The sequence below is a fragment of the Phyllobates terribilis genome, unplaced genomic scaffold (genome assembly GCF_046119375.1).
Source record: "Phyllobates terribilis strain yellow unplaced genomic scaffold, ASM4611937v1 Scaffold_5__5_contigs__length_657084704, whole genome shotgun sequence".
Lineage (NCBI taxonomy): Eukaryota > Metazoa > Chordata > Amphibia > Anura > Dendrobatidae > Phyllobates > Phyllobates terribilis.
In genome coordinates, this window is record NW_027362765.1 from 252,883,903 (window position 1) to 252,902,303 (window position 18,401).

Consider the following 18,401-nt stretch of genomic DNA (forward strand, 5'->3'; position numbering starts at 1 on the left):
ATAAACACCGCTAGGGCAGCCATTTTCTTGGAGACCAAACACAGTTTTGTTGAATGTAAATCGTCAACAAAATGACTTCGGCAACGGAGACAATTGTGAACAACCGGTGAAAACTATCACGGAACGCGGCTAATGATGACAGAAATATGGCGGCTTGTGGCTAAGCTGGGACCTGGGAGAGGCTGGTGACTGACGTTGTGGAGACAGAGGCTGGACTGGTGAGGAAAAGTGTTTTATGCAGAGTCCTTACGTCTGAGGAGCCATGTTCTGTGGTTACATTTGTACATGGTGTTTCCAGTAGTGTGTATTACAGCACATTAATGCAGGTGCTAGCCACCTTCTGCAGGTACTAGCCACCTTCTGCTGGTACTAGCCACCTTCTGCAGGTACTAGCCACTTTCTGCAGGTACTAGCCAGTATCTAATAAATACAGTTTTGCATAATAAGGCTCAGGTATTAAAACAATGTGTTTGGAATTGTCTTAGCTGTGCGTCAAATGCTTATAAGATTGCACTGAACCAGGATTGGTATGACCGACCTTTTAAAGGGGTGTTTCACCTATGAGGCCATTTTTATTTACTTAAATGCATGTATTTAGGAATAAAATAATTTTTGCAATTGGGTTTTATTAAAAAATTGTGCACCATTTCCCCTTTATAACTTATGTATTGCATTGCTTATATCTGGCTGCAGAATGAGTTAACTTAGAATCTGTCAGTGAGCTGGCTGTGATGGGGAATTTGTAACTTTTTTCCAGAACTCTTCTCAGATGATTTTTGTTCACAAAGTTGAATGTGCAGAGAAATTAAGAGCCTGTAAAAGTCAAAAGGTGCAATTTTTTATTACTGAAACCCAATTGCAAACATTATTTCCCCCCTGAATACTTGCATTTAAGGAAAACGATAACTAAAAATTTTCCAATAAGGTTGGCTAACCCCTTCAGATGGATACAAAGTAATGAGCTTCTTCAAGGATTCAGATATTTTTAACAGCAGAATAGTGCACGGAGGGTTAATATGCTCATTTCACACTGTTGTTACGTTGTAGTGATGATCTATAGACATGTAATGAATAGTAGATATCTAGGATTAGGCCAATATCTATTTATACTGAAAATCCACAACTGGTCATGATGTCCTGAGCACCTCCAAATCTTCATATATGATGCTCAATGCACAGAGAGCAGTATCGCCTGGTAAGGATAGTGAAAGACGCGAGTATGCGCTCACCATTCTTTTATCTGCTGCTGCGGCCCGTGGCTGGAGGAGAAAAACTTCTTCCAGATGAATATTTGTAGAGGAGAGCGATATCACATTGAATGCGCTGCGGTAAATGAGATCTCTTTTGTGTTCCAAAATGGTTCTTTATTGAGTCAACGCATTTCGGTGCTTTTCTCAAGGTAAATTCTTTTTTTTTTTTTTTTTTTTTTAACTGAAAGGTTCTGGTCTCGCACCGAAACGCGTTGGACCAATAAAGAACCATTTTGAACCTGACTGCTACCCTAGCCCTCTAAACCAGTGTCACCATTGACTCTTTGCAAATGTTGCACATGTGGACATATTTCTACTTCTCTGGGAACATGCAATGAAGTCGAGTTTAAGTACCCCGACATCATTGGCGCACTACCAGGGAAGCAGCAGTGACACCGGACCCGGCCAGCCGCAAAGTATGCAAAGGGCTGGTGGTAATGTCGCTTTTAAAAATCAGGTCACTCACGCCCACAGGGTTGTGCTTACACAACGAGAAGGGGGATTAGTCCAGGGAAATCAGCGCCCCCTGATAGCTCGATAACATGTTTAACCCCTTCTAAATAAATCCCTATGTTCCCCCTTGTAATAATAACACCTATACTCCCCTCCAGGGCATGGGACAGTTTCCGGCGGTGTCAGCACTGACTCTTCCAGGGGTTGCTTAACATTGTTACGTCACGCAATCCCTGTGGCCAATCATTGCTGGCTTCACTCTCCTCGCTTTTGGATAAATCCAGACATCCAGAGGAGGTGAGAGTTGCGGCTCCTCTCTCACTGCCTTCAGATGTCAGTTACGTCCAAAGGAGGGGAGAGTGAAGCAGCTGCTGAATTGCCACAGGGATCGTCTGGAACGCCACCGGCATAGGAGGTGAGTGTAAGTGTTATTATTTTACTGGGAGGAATAAAATAATAGTGATTGATTCTGGGTTGTCTGAGTAGTGCACAACGCCTTTAGTTTTATATTAATCATCAATCACTCAGCAACAAAAAGGGGCTAATGAAAATGTAAAAATAGAGTGCCATACAGTCATGCTTTCGTTATGTTTTGCCCTATTTCCTTTTTGATGATGATCCATTTGGGAATCCACATTGAGTGCTGGGATACTCAAATGAGTCATCATCAGGAGGCACAGGCTGCAACCTCTGTCCCCACCCTGAAACAAAGTGTCATAGTCATCAGTGATGTCCATTTGCGGGCTGGGCTAGCCCCTGCTCTACTGAGCATGCTTAGGTTGTCAATTTCAATATAAGCACAGTAGGATCTTGTCACTGTGCAAGAATTTTCTCAGTGTGCAGAGAGTGCACAATCTCGCCTGCTGTAATGAGAAGTGACGAGCTGGAAAGAGCGCACTGTTAATGCGCATTGTAAGGAGAGAACAGGGGAGCAGAGACCAGCCATGCAACCGATAGTGAGGTCACTTTCGTGCTTGCTGCGTTCCTCCCTTGACTGACAGCAGACTGTGCATCAGTGCACAGCCGGCTATCAGTCAAAGTGCTCGGGCGTGCTTACCGCTGCTGCTCTCACTGCTGTGAGCAGTGACTGTAATTGCTCCGGGCACGCCTGCCTGACTGAAAGTGGCTCCTGGGAGAAATAAAGTTTATTTTGTCCGAGTTGCTGTACTCTCAGTACAGTGGCTGGGCACCTTTATAATGCTATTTAACCTGCTATATCTGCAGTTAAATAGTTATCGGACCTGACAGGTTCCCTTTAAATTTCACTTAGTGTTATTCTGGCTTTACAGCAGTTCGTGTGAATGTAGCCTTACAGGATACATTCAGTATTTGTAAACCAAAACCAGGAGTGGATGATTAATGCAGAAGTGGTGACGTGTTTCTATTATGCCTTTCCTCTGATTGTTCCTCTCCTGGTTTTGGCTTACAAATACTGATGTAAAATACTGACCAAATACTAAATGTGTGAACGTGGCCTGAATGTGATATATAATCTTGAGTGATCCACAAAAATTGACATATATCACATTCAATTCTTAGCAAGTGAGCCTGTGTGCTCTTAAATGCCAGGGCTGAATTTCGGTCCCAGCCAGACCCTGCCCCCATTATCTGAATGCAAGGAAGAGTGTGAACTTTTGCTAATTGTGCAGTAACACTTTGTCACCTCTGCTCCGTCCTGTTTTCCAGCAAAGGGTTAGAAATGCTCCGACTCCATATCTGGCTACATGGCTTGATCATAGATGCTGGATCCTGATTCCCAAGAAAATCCCATTAACCCAAGATTGTGAAAGAAACGCACAAAACAGAATTTTATTATAAATCACATTTTTATTATTTCATTCAGTGTCTGAAATTTAGAATCCACCAATTGCTATGAAAAAGACACTGAAAATAGCAAACCTCCGACTCACGAAGAATCATCCTTCAGCACTCAGGAGAGGAAAACCCCCTGTGGAGGAAACCTCTAGGGAACCATGGCTTGAAGGACTGCCCCTTCCCTTAGGAGGTTAATGCCAATACATAACAGCTAATTGTAGCAGAATTTGTACATTGTATCATATTTACAGTGAGACATAATATACATCCACTATAGATATGATAGTAGTGACATCACAGTCACACAGGTTACACATTACATCAGCAGAAAACAGATAGTAATGGAGAAGGTCAAAACAGGTGCCCTGTGCAAGCACTGTATGGAGAAGCCTAATGCGACTTCTCCAGGCCGTATACATAAAGGTGAAGGCGGCTAGTACTGGACATGAGGGAGATCTGGCTGCAACATCTGTTACCCCATTGATCGCTAAGGTTAGGCTGATCTGGCTGGCTGGGCGGTATGGCTGATCTGGCTGGCTAGGCGGTATCCCCTTCCTCCCTTATAGATTTTGGAGTGATGAAGCTCCAGGTCTCCAGACACATCAAGTACGGCACCTCATACGGCTGAATGACCTGTGGTTCCGGAATCTTCTTTTATATCTATGCTATATGTGTTTATGACATCAGCACAGTTGCCGTAGTTACCACAGGTGTATATTACTGGTGTTTCATTGGCTAGAAAGTCCTTCTCAGTGTTCCAAAGAATTAACCCTTGAATGACTGGCATTGTGTCTTTCTCCAGAAGCCTGTAAAATAAACTTCACATATTTTAAAGTTGCCCTAAGTCTAATTAGTGAGCGCATCTACGGATTTGATGTGTAATAAGCCCAATAATTACCTTAAGCCAGGAGTGGGCAATTCATTTTCCTGAGGGGCCACATGAGAGACCATCACTGTTGTGGAGGGCCGAACCAATAGGCTGAAATTAATTCTGCTCAATATTTATATAAACATATTAATTATTTTATATTAATTGTATGTCTTAATATTGAGAAGTATGCTGACATCCCCTATATACCATATGAACCCCCACGCAGCCTCCCTATATACAGTGCCAGCCAACTCACAGCATCCCTTTATACACCGTGAGCCCCACATAGCCTCCAATGTACAGACAAACATCCCACACACGAAAAAAAACAAAACACACCACATACCCACCTCGCTCCCGTTCTCCTGGAGCTCTGCTCCTGTCTCCTGTGCACTGATTCCCCGGAGTGCACAGCTAACGCAATGAAATTACGTCATCACATCTGCTGTTGTACATGCTGATTAGAAGAAGGAGCCAGCGGCCTCTCTTCCACAAAATGTATTCACCGCTGTCTGCATCCCGTGGATGCAGAGAGCGGTGACAGCGGGCTGCAGATGGACGGTGGGCAGCAGAGAGCATGGTGCGGCCCGCGGGTCACTCTTTCAGCCCTTCAACTGTCTTTGTCCATAGGCGAGACTGGAACAGCCAGAGGGCCATATGTGGCTCGCGGGCTGAACTTTGCCCAGGTCTGCCTTAAACCCTACTAAATGTACAATATGAGTACAGAGCAGTCCCATAGAGAAAGACTAATGCTGAGGTCAATGTAGTTAGATAGCATGGATGGAATGGCATGGATGGGTGTCATCCACAAAGGAAGCCGAGGCACAAAATAGCCCACTTGTGAATTGTCTGGGCCATACTGAAAAATATGAAGACAATGAGAACTCTATACTCTGGAGTGATGAGACCAAAGTAAATATTCTTTGAAAAGATGGCTTCAAAACTGCACAGTGTCACAAAGGTGAGGAGTGCAAAGAAAATTGCATACTGCCTACAGTGAGACATGGTGGTGGCAAGTGTCCTTATGTGGAGGTGAATGAGTGCTGCTGGTGTTGGGGAGCTACATTTCATTAATGGTATCCTGAACTCACAGATGTACTGCTCTATATTGAAAGAAAAGATGCTACCATCACTCCTTGCCCTCGGTAGGCGTGCATTTTTCCAACCCAACAATGATCCAAAATACGCATTTACGTAAATTTCATATGCAGTTTCATCCAGCTCTGCCAAAGTAGTCAGAGCTGCGTTGGAACAGGTGTAAGACGCCGCAGCTCGCCTAATTCATGATGAGCTGCAGCGTATGTAATGCCAGAAATTTTACTCCAGTCCACACACTGCACTTGTCAGGCGCACTTGGATTCAATAAGAGGCATGTGCTTCTTAATGAATCCAGCACCTCTGACTCCAGCACACCCCCTCATCAAGCCCTGCATGAACAACCCTGGTCTTGAGGAATCTAGGTCATACTAGCTGCTGTCTGGCCTTGAAGGGGTTGCCCACTATTCAGACAACCTCTTCCGAATGCCTATGTTTCCTCCCTAGTAAAATAATAACACTTATACTCCCCTTTGATCCCGGCTTCACTCTCCCCTCCATCAGACGTAGTTGACATTTGGAGGAAATGAGAGCTGCAGCTCTTGCTTCCTCCAGGTGTCTGATTTGTCTGCAGTGATCTTGTAACACAATGTCACATGAACCCCGGGAGAGCCAGTGCTGACATTGCTGGAACGATGCCGGCACCGAAGGTGAGTAATAGTGTTATTATTTTACAATGGGGGAAACATAGGGATTGAGAAGGTTTGTCCCGAGTAGTGGACAGTCCCAGTAAAGGGAACCTCTTATGTCAAAGTATGTTATTACCCTTCAGATATGGGGTAAATCTGCAGGATAATAGCCTTCTAAGGCTCCCCAGCCTCCTCACTGACAGTCCACCTACCAGGAGGAAATGAACTTCATTCCTGGGGGCCTCCGGCTTTTAGCCATAGCGTTGTGGCAGCATCTTCATTCATCGCTCTGTACACAGTGAGTAGTGGCTGTAACTATGCTCCGTCATGGACAGCCGGCTCTGTACTGACGCACTGCTGAGCCGGCTGTCCATCAGTGCCGGAGCATGGTTACAGCAGCCGCTCACTATGTACTGAGCGGTGACTGGAGCCGCTCCTCTATGGGTGAGAGCTGGAGGCCACCAGAAGGAATAAAGTACATTTCCACCTGGTAGCCAACTGTCAGCTGCACAGCTTTAGAATGCAATTAACCCCATATCTGCAGGTTAATAGCGTGAAAAACTTCAACTGCCGCTCAATGGTTAAAATCCGTATGTAGCACTTCAAAAATTGTAGCCTAGACCTAACTGACAACTGGGCGTCGCTATTCCCCTTCTCAGAGGGATGTGTTCTTACACAGTCTGATATTGGGAGGGATAATGGCACACTGCCAGACTGCTGATAGAAGAATTGTGACAATTTATTCAATTAAGGCCACATTCACACATCTGTGTGTCACGGTCCGATTACAGACCGTCATTCACAGACTGGCTACAGGTCTTTTGACCCAAAATTGCCAACCCCATAAGCATATATGAGGCTGTAAAGTTCAGGTCAGGAGAGCTGCGGCCGGTTGGTGAATAACTGTCTGTACTCGGCCACACACAGATGTGCTGCTGCTCTTTCTCTACCTCTGGATATATGTAATAAGTCCGGTGAGTAGCTTGAAGCCAGCGCTGATTGAGAAGAGGTTGTTTGAGGAGTGGCAACCCCTTTAGGCTACGTGCCCACAATGCGTTTTTCAAGCGTTTTTTGCCGTGGAATTTCCACAGCGAAAACGCTTAAAAAACGCTTGGTAATACGTGCCCCATTGTTTGAGGAGTGGCAACCCCTTTAGGCTACGTGCCCACAATGCGTTTTTCAAGCGTTTTTTGCCGTGGAATTTCCACAGCGAAAACGCTTAAAAAACGCTTGGTAATACGTGCCCCATTGTCCCCAATGATAATCCGCATGTGCTGTGCACATGCTGCGGGAATTTCTGCTGCGGATTATCATTGCGGAAAAATACGCAGCATGTCCATTAGTTTTGCGGACACGCTGCGTAATTGCCGCCATTGACTTGCATTGAATCGCTTACTATTCGCATGACTACATGTGCACAAGCGGATATTAAGCGATTCAATGTGCGGATGGTACCCAGGTTTGGAGAAGAGGAGACTCATCCAGACCCAGGTACCATAGAACCTGTTAAAAAAAAAAGAATTTAAAATAAAAAATAAAGATTATACTTACCTTCTGATGGCCCCCGCCCCGGTCTTTTCTCCACTGCGTCAGGTCTCTTGTACGGCTCGTGATTGTCTAAAAGGACCTGCGGTGACGTCATTTAGTCATGTGACAGGTCATGCGACCGCTGACGTCGGCGGTCGCATGACCTGTCACATGACTAAATGACGTCATGAAAGGTCCTTTCACACCACCGCGAGCCGGACCGGACGCAGTGGAGAAAAGACCGGGGGCCATAAGAAGGTAAGTATAATCTTTATTTTTTACCATTTTTTTTTTTTTAACTATTACTTGGTCACACTATATAAATCCATGCCGGTTGCATGGATTTATATAATGTGACCAAGTTGTCAAGCACTTTTCCAAGTGATGCTAAAAGCGCTTGATAACCCGCATGCAGAAATGCATGAAAAAACGCTTGACAAACCTGGCAGGAAAAACGCATTTAAAATCCACATGCGTTTTTCCTGCCAGGGAGATGCGGAAAAAATCTGCAGCTTTTCTGCATAGTGGGCACTTAGCCTTAAAGTGGTTACCCAACTCCTTTAAGCAAGTGGTGTAACAAGTAAATCAAAATTCGGCACGACCTGTCAGTGTTCCACGATTTGGGTTGAGGACATTTATTGTATGTGGGCTGGTGAATTTTGTGTACCAGGGCTGCTTTTAGTTCCAGTCCCGTCTTGCTGTAGCCGCTCCTTGCACCGCCTTGATGACTGGAAGCGAGTGACTACAGGGAGAATATAATGTCATATTCTCCCTGTAGCTGCTGCTCGTATAAGTCTGCTACGCAGGATTTAAGTCCTATTTACCTGCAGATTTTGTGAAGCTGCCCTCACACATCTGACATTCATCTTTTGAGTACAGATTTAATGCATGGACTAGCCACTCATATATCATAACATTACATATGCCTTTAAGGCTTGGAGTTCAGGCCAGGAGACCACATTGGTCGGTACAGATTGGTCTACACACAGACCCTGAATTTCAGATGAGTGAAACTAGCCCTAGACAGAGTATAAAGAATGGATCAGTTTGGTTCCTTGTATAGAGAAACGTTCGCCCTAGAACCAATTCTAAGTACAGTGAATCCATATTAAGGCTGTGTACAAAACAGCCGTAATCCATACTGCTAGCATCTATCTTGTATAGCAGCATTTGAGGCTTTAAAGCTCCTGTGCACGTTTCTTTTTCCCGACACTGCCATAAAAACAAATCAATAACATACGCCATAACTGCTTGGCATGTGAGTGGAAGCTGGAAGCCCCTGTCAGTTCTGAGAAAGTGGTGGTGCATTTGCAGCCCCCTTACGGGTATGTTCACGTAGGTTAACTTTTGTTTTACATGCAAATTTTGTCATGGATTTTAAGGGGATTTTTACTTTTTGTATGTGAAATCCCCTGTGAAATTACACATCATAAATAGACACGCTGCATATTTTATTTTTATTTGCATCGCATGTAAGCTTTCTCACAGATTTGGTTTCCTCAGCGTGTGAATGAGATTTGTTAAAATCCTACCCACTTTGCTGCTACTGCGATGTGCTGCAGATTGTCTGATGGAAAGTCCGCAGATGTCCATCCCATGAGAACATTTCCTCTGCAGACTGAGCACATATGACCCCCATTCTCGGAATCAAAGGAAGTTCTAAGGATGAAAACAATCTACATCTTCAGCCAATGATGACTTCTCCTCTAGTTTGGAGTCCTCAGGTCAGACTTGTTAAAGGGACAATATGGCCCAGATTTTCTTATCCTGGTAAATAGTTAGAAAGCTTAATTTAGAATAGGGAGGCTTAGGCCTGGTTCACATCGTGTTTGATCCCCATGTCAGTGGCTCCTGCAGAGCTTACATCTGAAACCCTGGAAAATGGGATTCTGGTGTGTACTCTGACGGGGCCATTGGATGTAATCAGGCTTGGACTGGCCCACAGGAGAATAGGAGAATCCTCTGATGGGCCCCTGTGCAAGAGTGGGCCACCACCCTCTTATATGAATCACTCTGTACAGACAAAGACATCATCTTATTCATGTAACAATCTACCCAGCTCATTGGTATATAAATTTGTGATTGAGGATAATGTCACATTTGTATGTAGCTGAAAAGTGGGGCCCTGGAGTTGGGTACTGGTGGGCCCTTGGCACTCCAGTCCAACACTGGCTGTAATGATGTAGATTGAATTACTTTGTGCTCTGTCATAAATAATTGTCGGCCGTATTCAACTATTTTAGGCGTTCACCATATCACCATCCACATGACTGTCCACGCAGATCACTGATGCCCCATGCTTGCTTTACGTAATTTTTGATTCTCATTTATCCTCCTCTCACTTTGCTGTTGAGTATTTAGCTTTACTTCTTTACCCGATGAGCTACATCTCCACCCATCACCATCAGCTTCGATGTCATCTATCATCCTCTGGGGAGATGAGTAGCTATGTGATGGCGTACTGGCGTCCCTGAAGGTTGTCAGTCTCGGGGAAGCTAATAGCTTCTCATTATTCTTTGTTGCTTAGCATCAGCAAATCCCGGATTATGCCGAGGCATTTGTGTTCTTGTTTGTTATGTAATTGGAAATCACAGTTAAATAAAAGTTGAGAATTTGTTTGCTGAGATCCATGCTTGGACTATAACAGTTATATTTTGCTTATTTAGGATCGGTGGTGGCATCCGAGAAGCCTTTACATGACTGCCTTCAGAGGATATGCCCTATGGATCCAAATGAGAAGATCCAGGTAGATAAGTGTCTGTCATATATGTTTCTGTTTGTTTGAGCCTGTGTTTAATAGATGACTTATTCTGCTTATTTCCAGGATGGTCTTCATCCAGGTCTGGGACTCTCCACACGCCAGGCTCTGTCACGCTTACAGGAGCAACTCTCATCAGCACTGAAAAGTCATCAGCAGAATAGGACCGTGTTTTGGAGGGTGAGGTTACATGGAGTGCTGTGCACAAGGAAAGCATTTAAAATAGCTTCCATCTTATTTTTAGACTGCATCTTTAAAGGTTTCCTATACATAATAGCACACACAGACCACATTGATGTCTCAGATAACATCTGTGGTTGTTTTTTTTTTCTCGTTACTTGTACTGATCCATTTGGATAGAATATGCACGCTAATGCCTTTGGGTCAAAACTTGTAATTAAACTGTTTTTTTGTTGAAATGTTAAAGAAAATATAACAGTTTCCTTCTAATGCTTTACATATTCAGATACAGGCTTAAAGCGTACCTGTCAGCAGGATTGTGCTCAGTAAACCACATACCCTGTCAGGAGGGTGACATTACACTATTTAAAATGATACCTTGGTTGATGAAATCTGTCCTGTGGTTCTTGTGTAAATCTTTACTTTCAGTTTGGAGATAATGATATGCTCGTACTCTGTGGTGGCACTCTATCTGGTGCTCTGCTTACATATTCATCTGTATGCTCTTATAACAGCTCACTGATGGTTCACTGACCTGCCTTCTATTTTACCTGGCCCTGCACTACTAGATGCTTTATGTAAAATAGGAGGCAGGTCAGTGAAGGCATAGTGAGCTGTCATAAGAGCATACAGATGAATATGTAAGCAGAGCACCAGATAGAGCGCCCCCCCACAGGCCACCCCGAAGCACGAGCATATGATTATCTCCAAACTGAGAGTAAAGATTACACAAGAACCGCAGGAAGGATTTCATCAACCAAGATATCATTAATCAGTGTAATGTCGCCCACCTGACAGTGTATGTAGTTTACTGAGTAAGCTGGGGTGTGGGCTTATTATTTTTATGCCCTGAGCGTTGTTTTTACTGTTACCATTTTGGGATACATACAACGTTTTGATTGCCTCCTATTGCAATGTTGCGGCAGCCAAAAAAACGTAATTGTGGCGTTTCGATCTTTTTATCTTGTTACGCCGTTTATCGATCGGATTAATTTATTTTATATTTTGATAGAGCTAACATTTCTGAACGCAGCGATAGCAAATATGCATATTTCATTTGAACTTTTGTAGGTTTTTTTTTCATATTTTTAAAACCTTTCTTTTTTTACTGTCTTCAATAGTCCCCTTAAGACACTTGAAGCTGCGATTCTCTGATCACTTGTGCTATACATAGCAGTGCTTCAGCAAAATCTCCTATGAATGCAGGCCACTAGCCGGTGTTCACAGGAGTATCGTAATGACAGGCACAGGGGTCTTCTGCAGGCCCCCTATTGTCATGACAACCTATCGGCGCCCTGCGAGCACGTGACAGGGGTGCCGATGGGTGGGATTTGGTACACGCTTCCGGCTAGTGTGTGTTAAATCCTGCTGTCAGTGATTGACAGTGGGATTTAACTGGTTAGCAGCCACAGGTGGAGCTTCATTAGTGGCACTTGATGGCTAATTAAATCAGCCATCAAGTGCAGGGAAAAATATGGGCTAGGCGTGCGAGCCCACATCAAAGGCAGGGACACCACCTATGACTGACATGCACGTCAAAGGTAGTAAAGGGTTTAAACTTGTGTGTTTTTCATATTTTTTTACTGGATCAATAAAGTTTTTTTTTTACTTGGAAAATTTGGAGATTGAATGCTGGACAAGAGTACTTTTTTTTCCGAATGTGCTTTATAATTAAAGTAATATATATATTTTTTTCTCTAATAACCCCCCACGACAGCACACAGGAGGATGTAACCCCACCCTAATAGGGACAGGAAATACGAAGAGGTTTAAATAGCCCCTTCCACATCCTCCCTCCAGTGTTATTTCCTGTCCCTATCAGGGATGAAGAGGTCATCCCCGGTGTGCTGGGCCGGCGACAGGCACTGGGGGAAAGCTACTAGCCGGGCAGCAGAGGATCGAGCGGTCTTTACCTCTCCTCCTCAGGACAAAACCATGTCTGTTGAAGCTTCTCGCTCTGCATCTGTAGAGCCCAGCGCTGGTCCGGTCCCAGTAAGTATGGCACTGGTAGTCCATCTCCCAGATGCAGGAAATAGTGCTTATAGCTCCCCTCCCCTTCTCCCCTCTCTTGTAGGGGGACAAGGAACCTGCATCTGGAGAAAAAGTTAAACCGTCACGCAGATGTCCCATCTGTACAAAAAAACTATCGTCCTCCCATAGAAAGCCCCTATGCAAGGACTTGTACGGAGAAGATTATCAGGAAGGAACAACCTTCCTTAATGGAGGAGATAAAGGGGATTGTACGTCAGGAGATCAAATCCTCCTTAGCCTCGGTCACTCTCCCTACGCCCTCACCTAGTCAGGGTTCTACATCTACTCCCTCAGCAGCCAAAAAGAGGAAGATTAGCCCGCCAGAGGGAGGGGAGGAAGACTCTCAAGAGGAGACATATATCTCGGAAGATCTTCCAGAGGAAGATGAACTAAGTCCAACCCCTGATAACTCCCAACGAGAGAGCTATTATTTTCAATCAAATAGTTTGGAGGAACTCCTCATGGCAGTAAGGAGAACTATGGAGGTCGAGGAAGAAAAAGTGCCCCAAACCGTACAGGATCAGATGTTTGGGGGGCTACGTTCCAGGAAAAAATTGGTGTGCCCTATACACCAGAGTATTAGGGACTTAGTCAAAGAAGAGTGGGAATCTCCAGAAAAGAGATAAAATACCCCTACAGAGTTAAGGGATAGATTTCCTGTAGACAATGAGACAGCAGAATGCTGGTCTGAAGTCCCAAGAGTGGATATCCAAATTGCACGAGTAGCAAAGAAAACCACACTGCCCTTTGAAGATTCCTCTCAATTAAAAGACCCCTTGGAGGGACTACTCAGAAAATCCTGGGAGACCTCGGCAACACTATTAAGCACCAACGCAGTCTCTACGGGCGTAGCTCGATCAATGGCTTGTTGGCTAGATGAACTGGAGGAACACATAGTTTCAGGCACCCCCAGAGAAGACATCTTGGCATCCCTACCGCTTCTACAGAAGGCTACAGGGTTTTTAGCAGACGCCTCTGCAGAATTCGTGAGAGTGGCGGCAAGAGCATCTGGGCTATCAAACTCTGTAAGAAGGCCCTTCTATGGTTGAAATCCTGGAATGGTGACGTGGCATCAAAAATGAAGTTGTGTTTCATCCCCTTTAAGGGGAAATACATGTTCGGGCCAGCCCTAGATGATCTTCTAGAGAAGGCCTCAGACAAGAAGAAGGCCCTCCCGGAACCTAGGAATGTGAGGAAGAGGCCTTTTCGTCCCTCCCAAGAGCAGACCCCTCAATATAGGGGTAAAGGCAAAACAGGACGATGGAGCTACCCAAAAGGTAGAGGAGGCAAAAATCTTTTTTTCTCTCCCAAAACCAACGTCAGAACAGACCATAACGTCAGGACAGTCGGGGGCCGCATCTCGAATTTTCTCCCTCAGTGGAAAGAAATCTGCTCAGACCCATGGGTCCTGAGGGTTGTTGAGTTCGGAGTAAAAATAAATTTCTCCTCCTATCCTCCAGAGAGGATAAGGTTAACACCGCTCTCCTCTGAGTCGTCAGGCCACCCTGATATCCGGTCTTTCAGACCTATTGTCCTCAGGGGTGATATCCCTGGTTCCTACGAGAGAGATAGGCACAGGACATTATTCCAGACTCTTCCTAATTAAAAAAAACAAATGGCTCACACCGAGTTATAATCAATGTAAGGCAACTGAATCAGTATATCCACTACCAACGATTCAAGATGGAATCCATCAGGTCGACGGTCCCCCTAATAGGACAGGACCATGTCATGGCCACAATCGACCTCCAGGATGCATATTACCACATCCCCATACATCCACTTCACAGGAGGTTCCTAAGATTCGCAGTGGCTCAGGGGGATCAAATAGTCCTCTATCAATTCAATGTTCTCCCATTTGGAATTTCATCAGCCCCGCAAATATTTACGAAAGTCATGGCAGAAGTCATGGCTTATGTCAGGGGTCAGAACATTTCAATAGTACCATACCTCGACGAGCTGTTATTAATCGGGCCCTCAGTACCAGTACTCCAAGAACATCTACAGTTGACCACTCAGATCCTATCGTCTCTGGGCTGGTTAGTGAACCAGAAAAAATCAGAGATGGTTCCCTCCATGACAAAAACATTTCTAAGAGTACTATTGGATTCTCACAGCCAGATGTCTTCCTGCCCAAACAAAAAACAGGTCATGATAAAAGCAAAAATCAATGTCCTAAGGAGCAGAAGATCAGTATCATTAAGAGACGCCATGTCGGTCCTCGGGTCTATGACATCCTGTATTCAGATGGTGGTCTGGGCTCAGGCGCATACCCGAACATTACAGACCCACATCCTTACGAATTGGGACAGATCCCCACGGTCTCTGAACAGGAGAATCCCTATACCACCACGATTAAGGACTTCTCTATTCTGGTGGCTGAACGGAAAAAATCTGAACAGAGGAGTACCATGGATCCAGAATCCGCTGGTAACCATAAAGGTGGATGCCAGCGGGAAGGGATGGGGAGCCATGGTCTCCCAAGAGCTATTCCAGGGTATATGGACCAAAGAAGTGAGCCAGCGCTCATCAAATTTCAGAGAACTAAAGGCCGTAGAGGAAGTCCTCAGAGCAGCAGAGCCTCTGGTCCAGAAATCTCACATTCAGATATTTTCAGACACTATCACCACGGTAGCCCACCTTCGTCATCAAGGGGGGACAAGATACGAAAGCTTAAAAGCAATCTCAGCAAGAATATTCTCCTGGGCTGAAGAACATCTTCTATCCTTGTCGGCTCTTCATATCAAAGGTTCAGTCAATATCCAGGCCGACTTCTTAAGCAGAACAAAGATTCATCCAGGAGATTGGAGCCTATACCCAGATTTCTTCCAGATGTTAGTCGAGAGATGGGGCTATCCAGAGGTAGATCTCTTCGCCGGACACCAGAACGCGAAAGTACCTCAATATTTCTCCCTGGATCCAAACGGCCCTTGCCTGGGCGTGAACGCATTCGCTTACAAATGGGAGTTCAAACTAGCGTATGCCTTTCCCCCACTACCTAGCCTTTCTAAAACCTTACAGAAGATAAGGACCAAAGGGATCAGAGTAATCGTAGTGGCCCCTTGCTGGCCAAAAAGAAGTTGGTTCGGAACGTTAACCAGTCTGAGTGTGGAGACCCCTCTAATCCTTCCTCCCATCAAGGATCTCCTTCTCCAGGGACCGATTCACCATCCAGATCCCGAGAGACTACACCTAACTGCCTGGTTTCTGAATTCTTGATATTAAAAACAAGAGGCCTCTCAGAGAAAGTCATCAAAACTCTCCAGAAGAACAGGAAACCTGTAACGAACACCATTTACCATAAGATCTGGAAAACCTTCTTAAGATGGTGTGCACCCACTCGCCCAGACCCTCATTGGGCTGATGTGGCTCAGATTCTAGACCTTTTACAAGAATATCTGGACAAAGGTCTCAGACCTATTACTCTTAAGGTCCAGGTAGCGGCGTTAAGTTCATACTTCGATCAAAGACTAGCGGAACATCAGTGGGTGAGAAGATTTGACAGCCGCCACCCGCATCCACCCTAGAGTAGCAGACCTGGTTCCCCCCTGGGACCTTAACATTGTTCTGAAAGGGTTAACCCTTCCACCCTTTGAGCCCTTATCTACCATAAGACTGGACAGGCTGTCCTGGAAAATGGCTTTCCTGGTGGCAATAACTACAGCCAGAAGAGTGTGTGAACTACAGGCCTTTTCGGTCAACGAACCCTACCTGAGAATCCTGGAAGATCGTCTAATTTTCCAACTTGACCCTTCATTTCTACCTAAGGTGGTCTCAAATTTCCACAGATCTCAGGAGATAATCCTTCCATCTTTTTGTGACAACTCAAAAGACAAAAAAGAGATGGAATTCCACACTCTGGACGTTCGGAGAATAGTACTGCACTATCTTCACGAAACAGAAGAAGGAAGGAAGGACAAGAACCTATTTGTCCATACACAAGGTCCAAACAGAGGAAAGAAAGCCGCAAAATCCACAATAGCCAACTGGATTAAGAGAGCGATTATGGAGGCTTACCAGATCCAGGATCTACCTCCTCCAGCAAAGCTCAAGGCCCATTCTACAAGGGCGATATGTGTCTCCTGGGCTGAAAAGGCCAGCGCATCCATCGAACAGATTTGCAGAGCTGCCACATGGTCCTCAATTCATACTTTCTCCAAATACTACAGACTAGACCTAATGTCTGTTGGAGATTTAGCCTTCGGAAGGAAGGTCCTTCATGCTATTGTCCCTCCCTAGTATATCTTTGGTATACCTCCTGTGTGCTGTCGTGGGGGGTTATTAGAGAAAATAGAATTAGACTTACCGGTAATTCGGTTTCTAATAACCCACCACGACAACACGGGTAATTCCCTCCCCCTCGCTTATTGTTTCTACGACCGCTTGATCAGTAGAAATAAAAATTAATTTGAAGCATCTATACTCTTGTGGACCTTTGTAATAACACTGGAGGGAGGATGTGGGAGGGGCTATTTAAACCTCTTCGTATTTCCTGTCCCTATTAGGGAGGGTTACATCCTCCTGTGTGCTGTCGTGGTGGGTTATTAGAAACCGAATTACCGGTAAGTCTAATTCTATTTTTTTATACTTTGGTGTGTACTTTGATTATTTGAGTTAGTCTAAGCTCCTCTCACATTTGCTGCACCCCTGTACTTAACAATACTACCCATCCCTTGTTAATGGCTGTCAGTTTGGATCCTGACAAGAGACCAGTGGGGCGGGATACATTTTTAGAGGCAAGTATTGGTTCCTTCTTTTTCTAAAGAACCTATGTTAACGAGCTGAAAACAGCTTCTTTTGTTCAAAGGATGCATATCATTGAAAGCCAGTTTATTCTTCATCAGTAAGGGGATAAAAAAGGAAAGTTCCCAAACCCCTATGAATGGAAGTAGCGTTGCTGTAGTTAAAGATGATGTTTGGTGACTGCTTAACTATTCTGACTATAAAAGCTACCACCTTATAAATAAAAATAGATGGGTGATGGGAATGATGTGTAAGGGGGTGTTCTGTATGTGTTCTGTCTGGCAGGGCAGCATCAGGAGGTGTGGAATTGTTTCGGGTTGTTTACCAGGGAAGTGTGATCCCTGTGTGTCATAAATCCCCTATGTTACCACTTCTGTATCACTATCCTACTGGTCTGTCATTCAGTAAAACAACTGTTATTCACTGCATCACTTCTCTGTTATCTGGCATCCCAGTTTTGCAAAATAGATGTTTTTTGTAGGATTTGCAACATATCTGAATATATTTATAATGTACCATCTACTCTGTTTATATTAGATATTATCAAAGCACAGGATTAGTACCCATTATACAGGTCGTGAGATGATTTCTAAAAGTAGAAGAGTCATATTTTTCCTTATAATACCCATCTTATTTGCTAAAGTACTATCTTTAAAGAAGCTCATGACAATTAGAGACTGACTTACATGATTTATTCTTTCTTTAAAGAGTACCTCTCACCAATCTGGGGCTGTCCTTGTTATTTAATAAGAGTGGGCAGCCTCAGAAGAGTTGCCGCGTACTTTACTGAGCCTTTAAGGAGTGGTAAAATCATTAGAGGGGTCTCCAATCAGCTTAGTAGAGTAAGCGGCAGTTCTCTAATGCAAAGAGCGAGATCGTTCATACCGTCAGAGCAAGCGTGGAGGGTTGTGGTATGCTGCTTTGTGTGCCGGGATCCCACAACCTAGAAGTTCTGGCGCAACTTTTGCTAGAAAGTGTGACTATTTCGGGAGTCATTAGGGACCCTTCTGAGCTGTTTTGTTACTTTGTAATATTTAAAAGAATACTCA

General features: G+C 44.5%; 1 protein-coding gene across 3 annotated transcripts in view; it reads left to right on the forward strand.

Annotated features, from left to right (window-relative positions):
- The first annotated feature begins 79 nt into the window (after positions 1–79).
- The window catches only part of TMEM94 (transmembrane protein 94), a 64,394-nt gene continuing 46,072 nt past the window's right edge, over positions 80–18,401 (forward strand). For 2 of the 3 annotated variants that reach the window (XM_073684038.1, XM_073684040.1), the window contains exons 1-3: positions 80–218; positions 10,307–10,386; positions 10,465–10,578. In XM_073684038.1, the coding sequence (XP_073540139.1) occupies positions 10,363–10,386; positions 10,465–10,578 (138 nt within the window). In that variant the 5' untranslated portion in view covers positions 80–218; positions 10,307–10,362. Of the gene's footprint in view, positions 219–10,306; positions 10,387–10,459; positions 10,579–18,401 lie in introns of those variants that run through there. The other variant, XM_073684041.1, reaches the window with a different exon arrangement.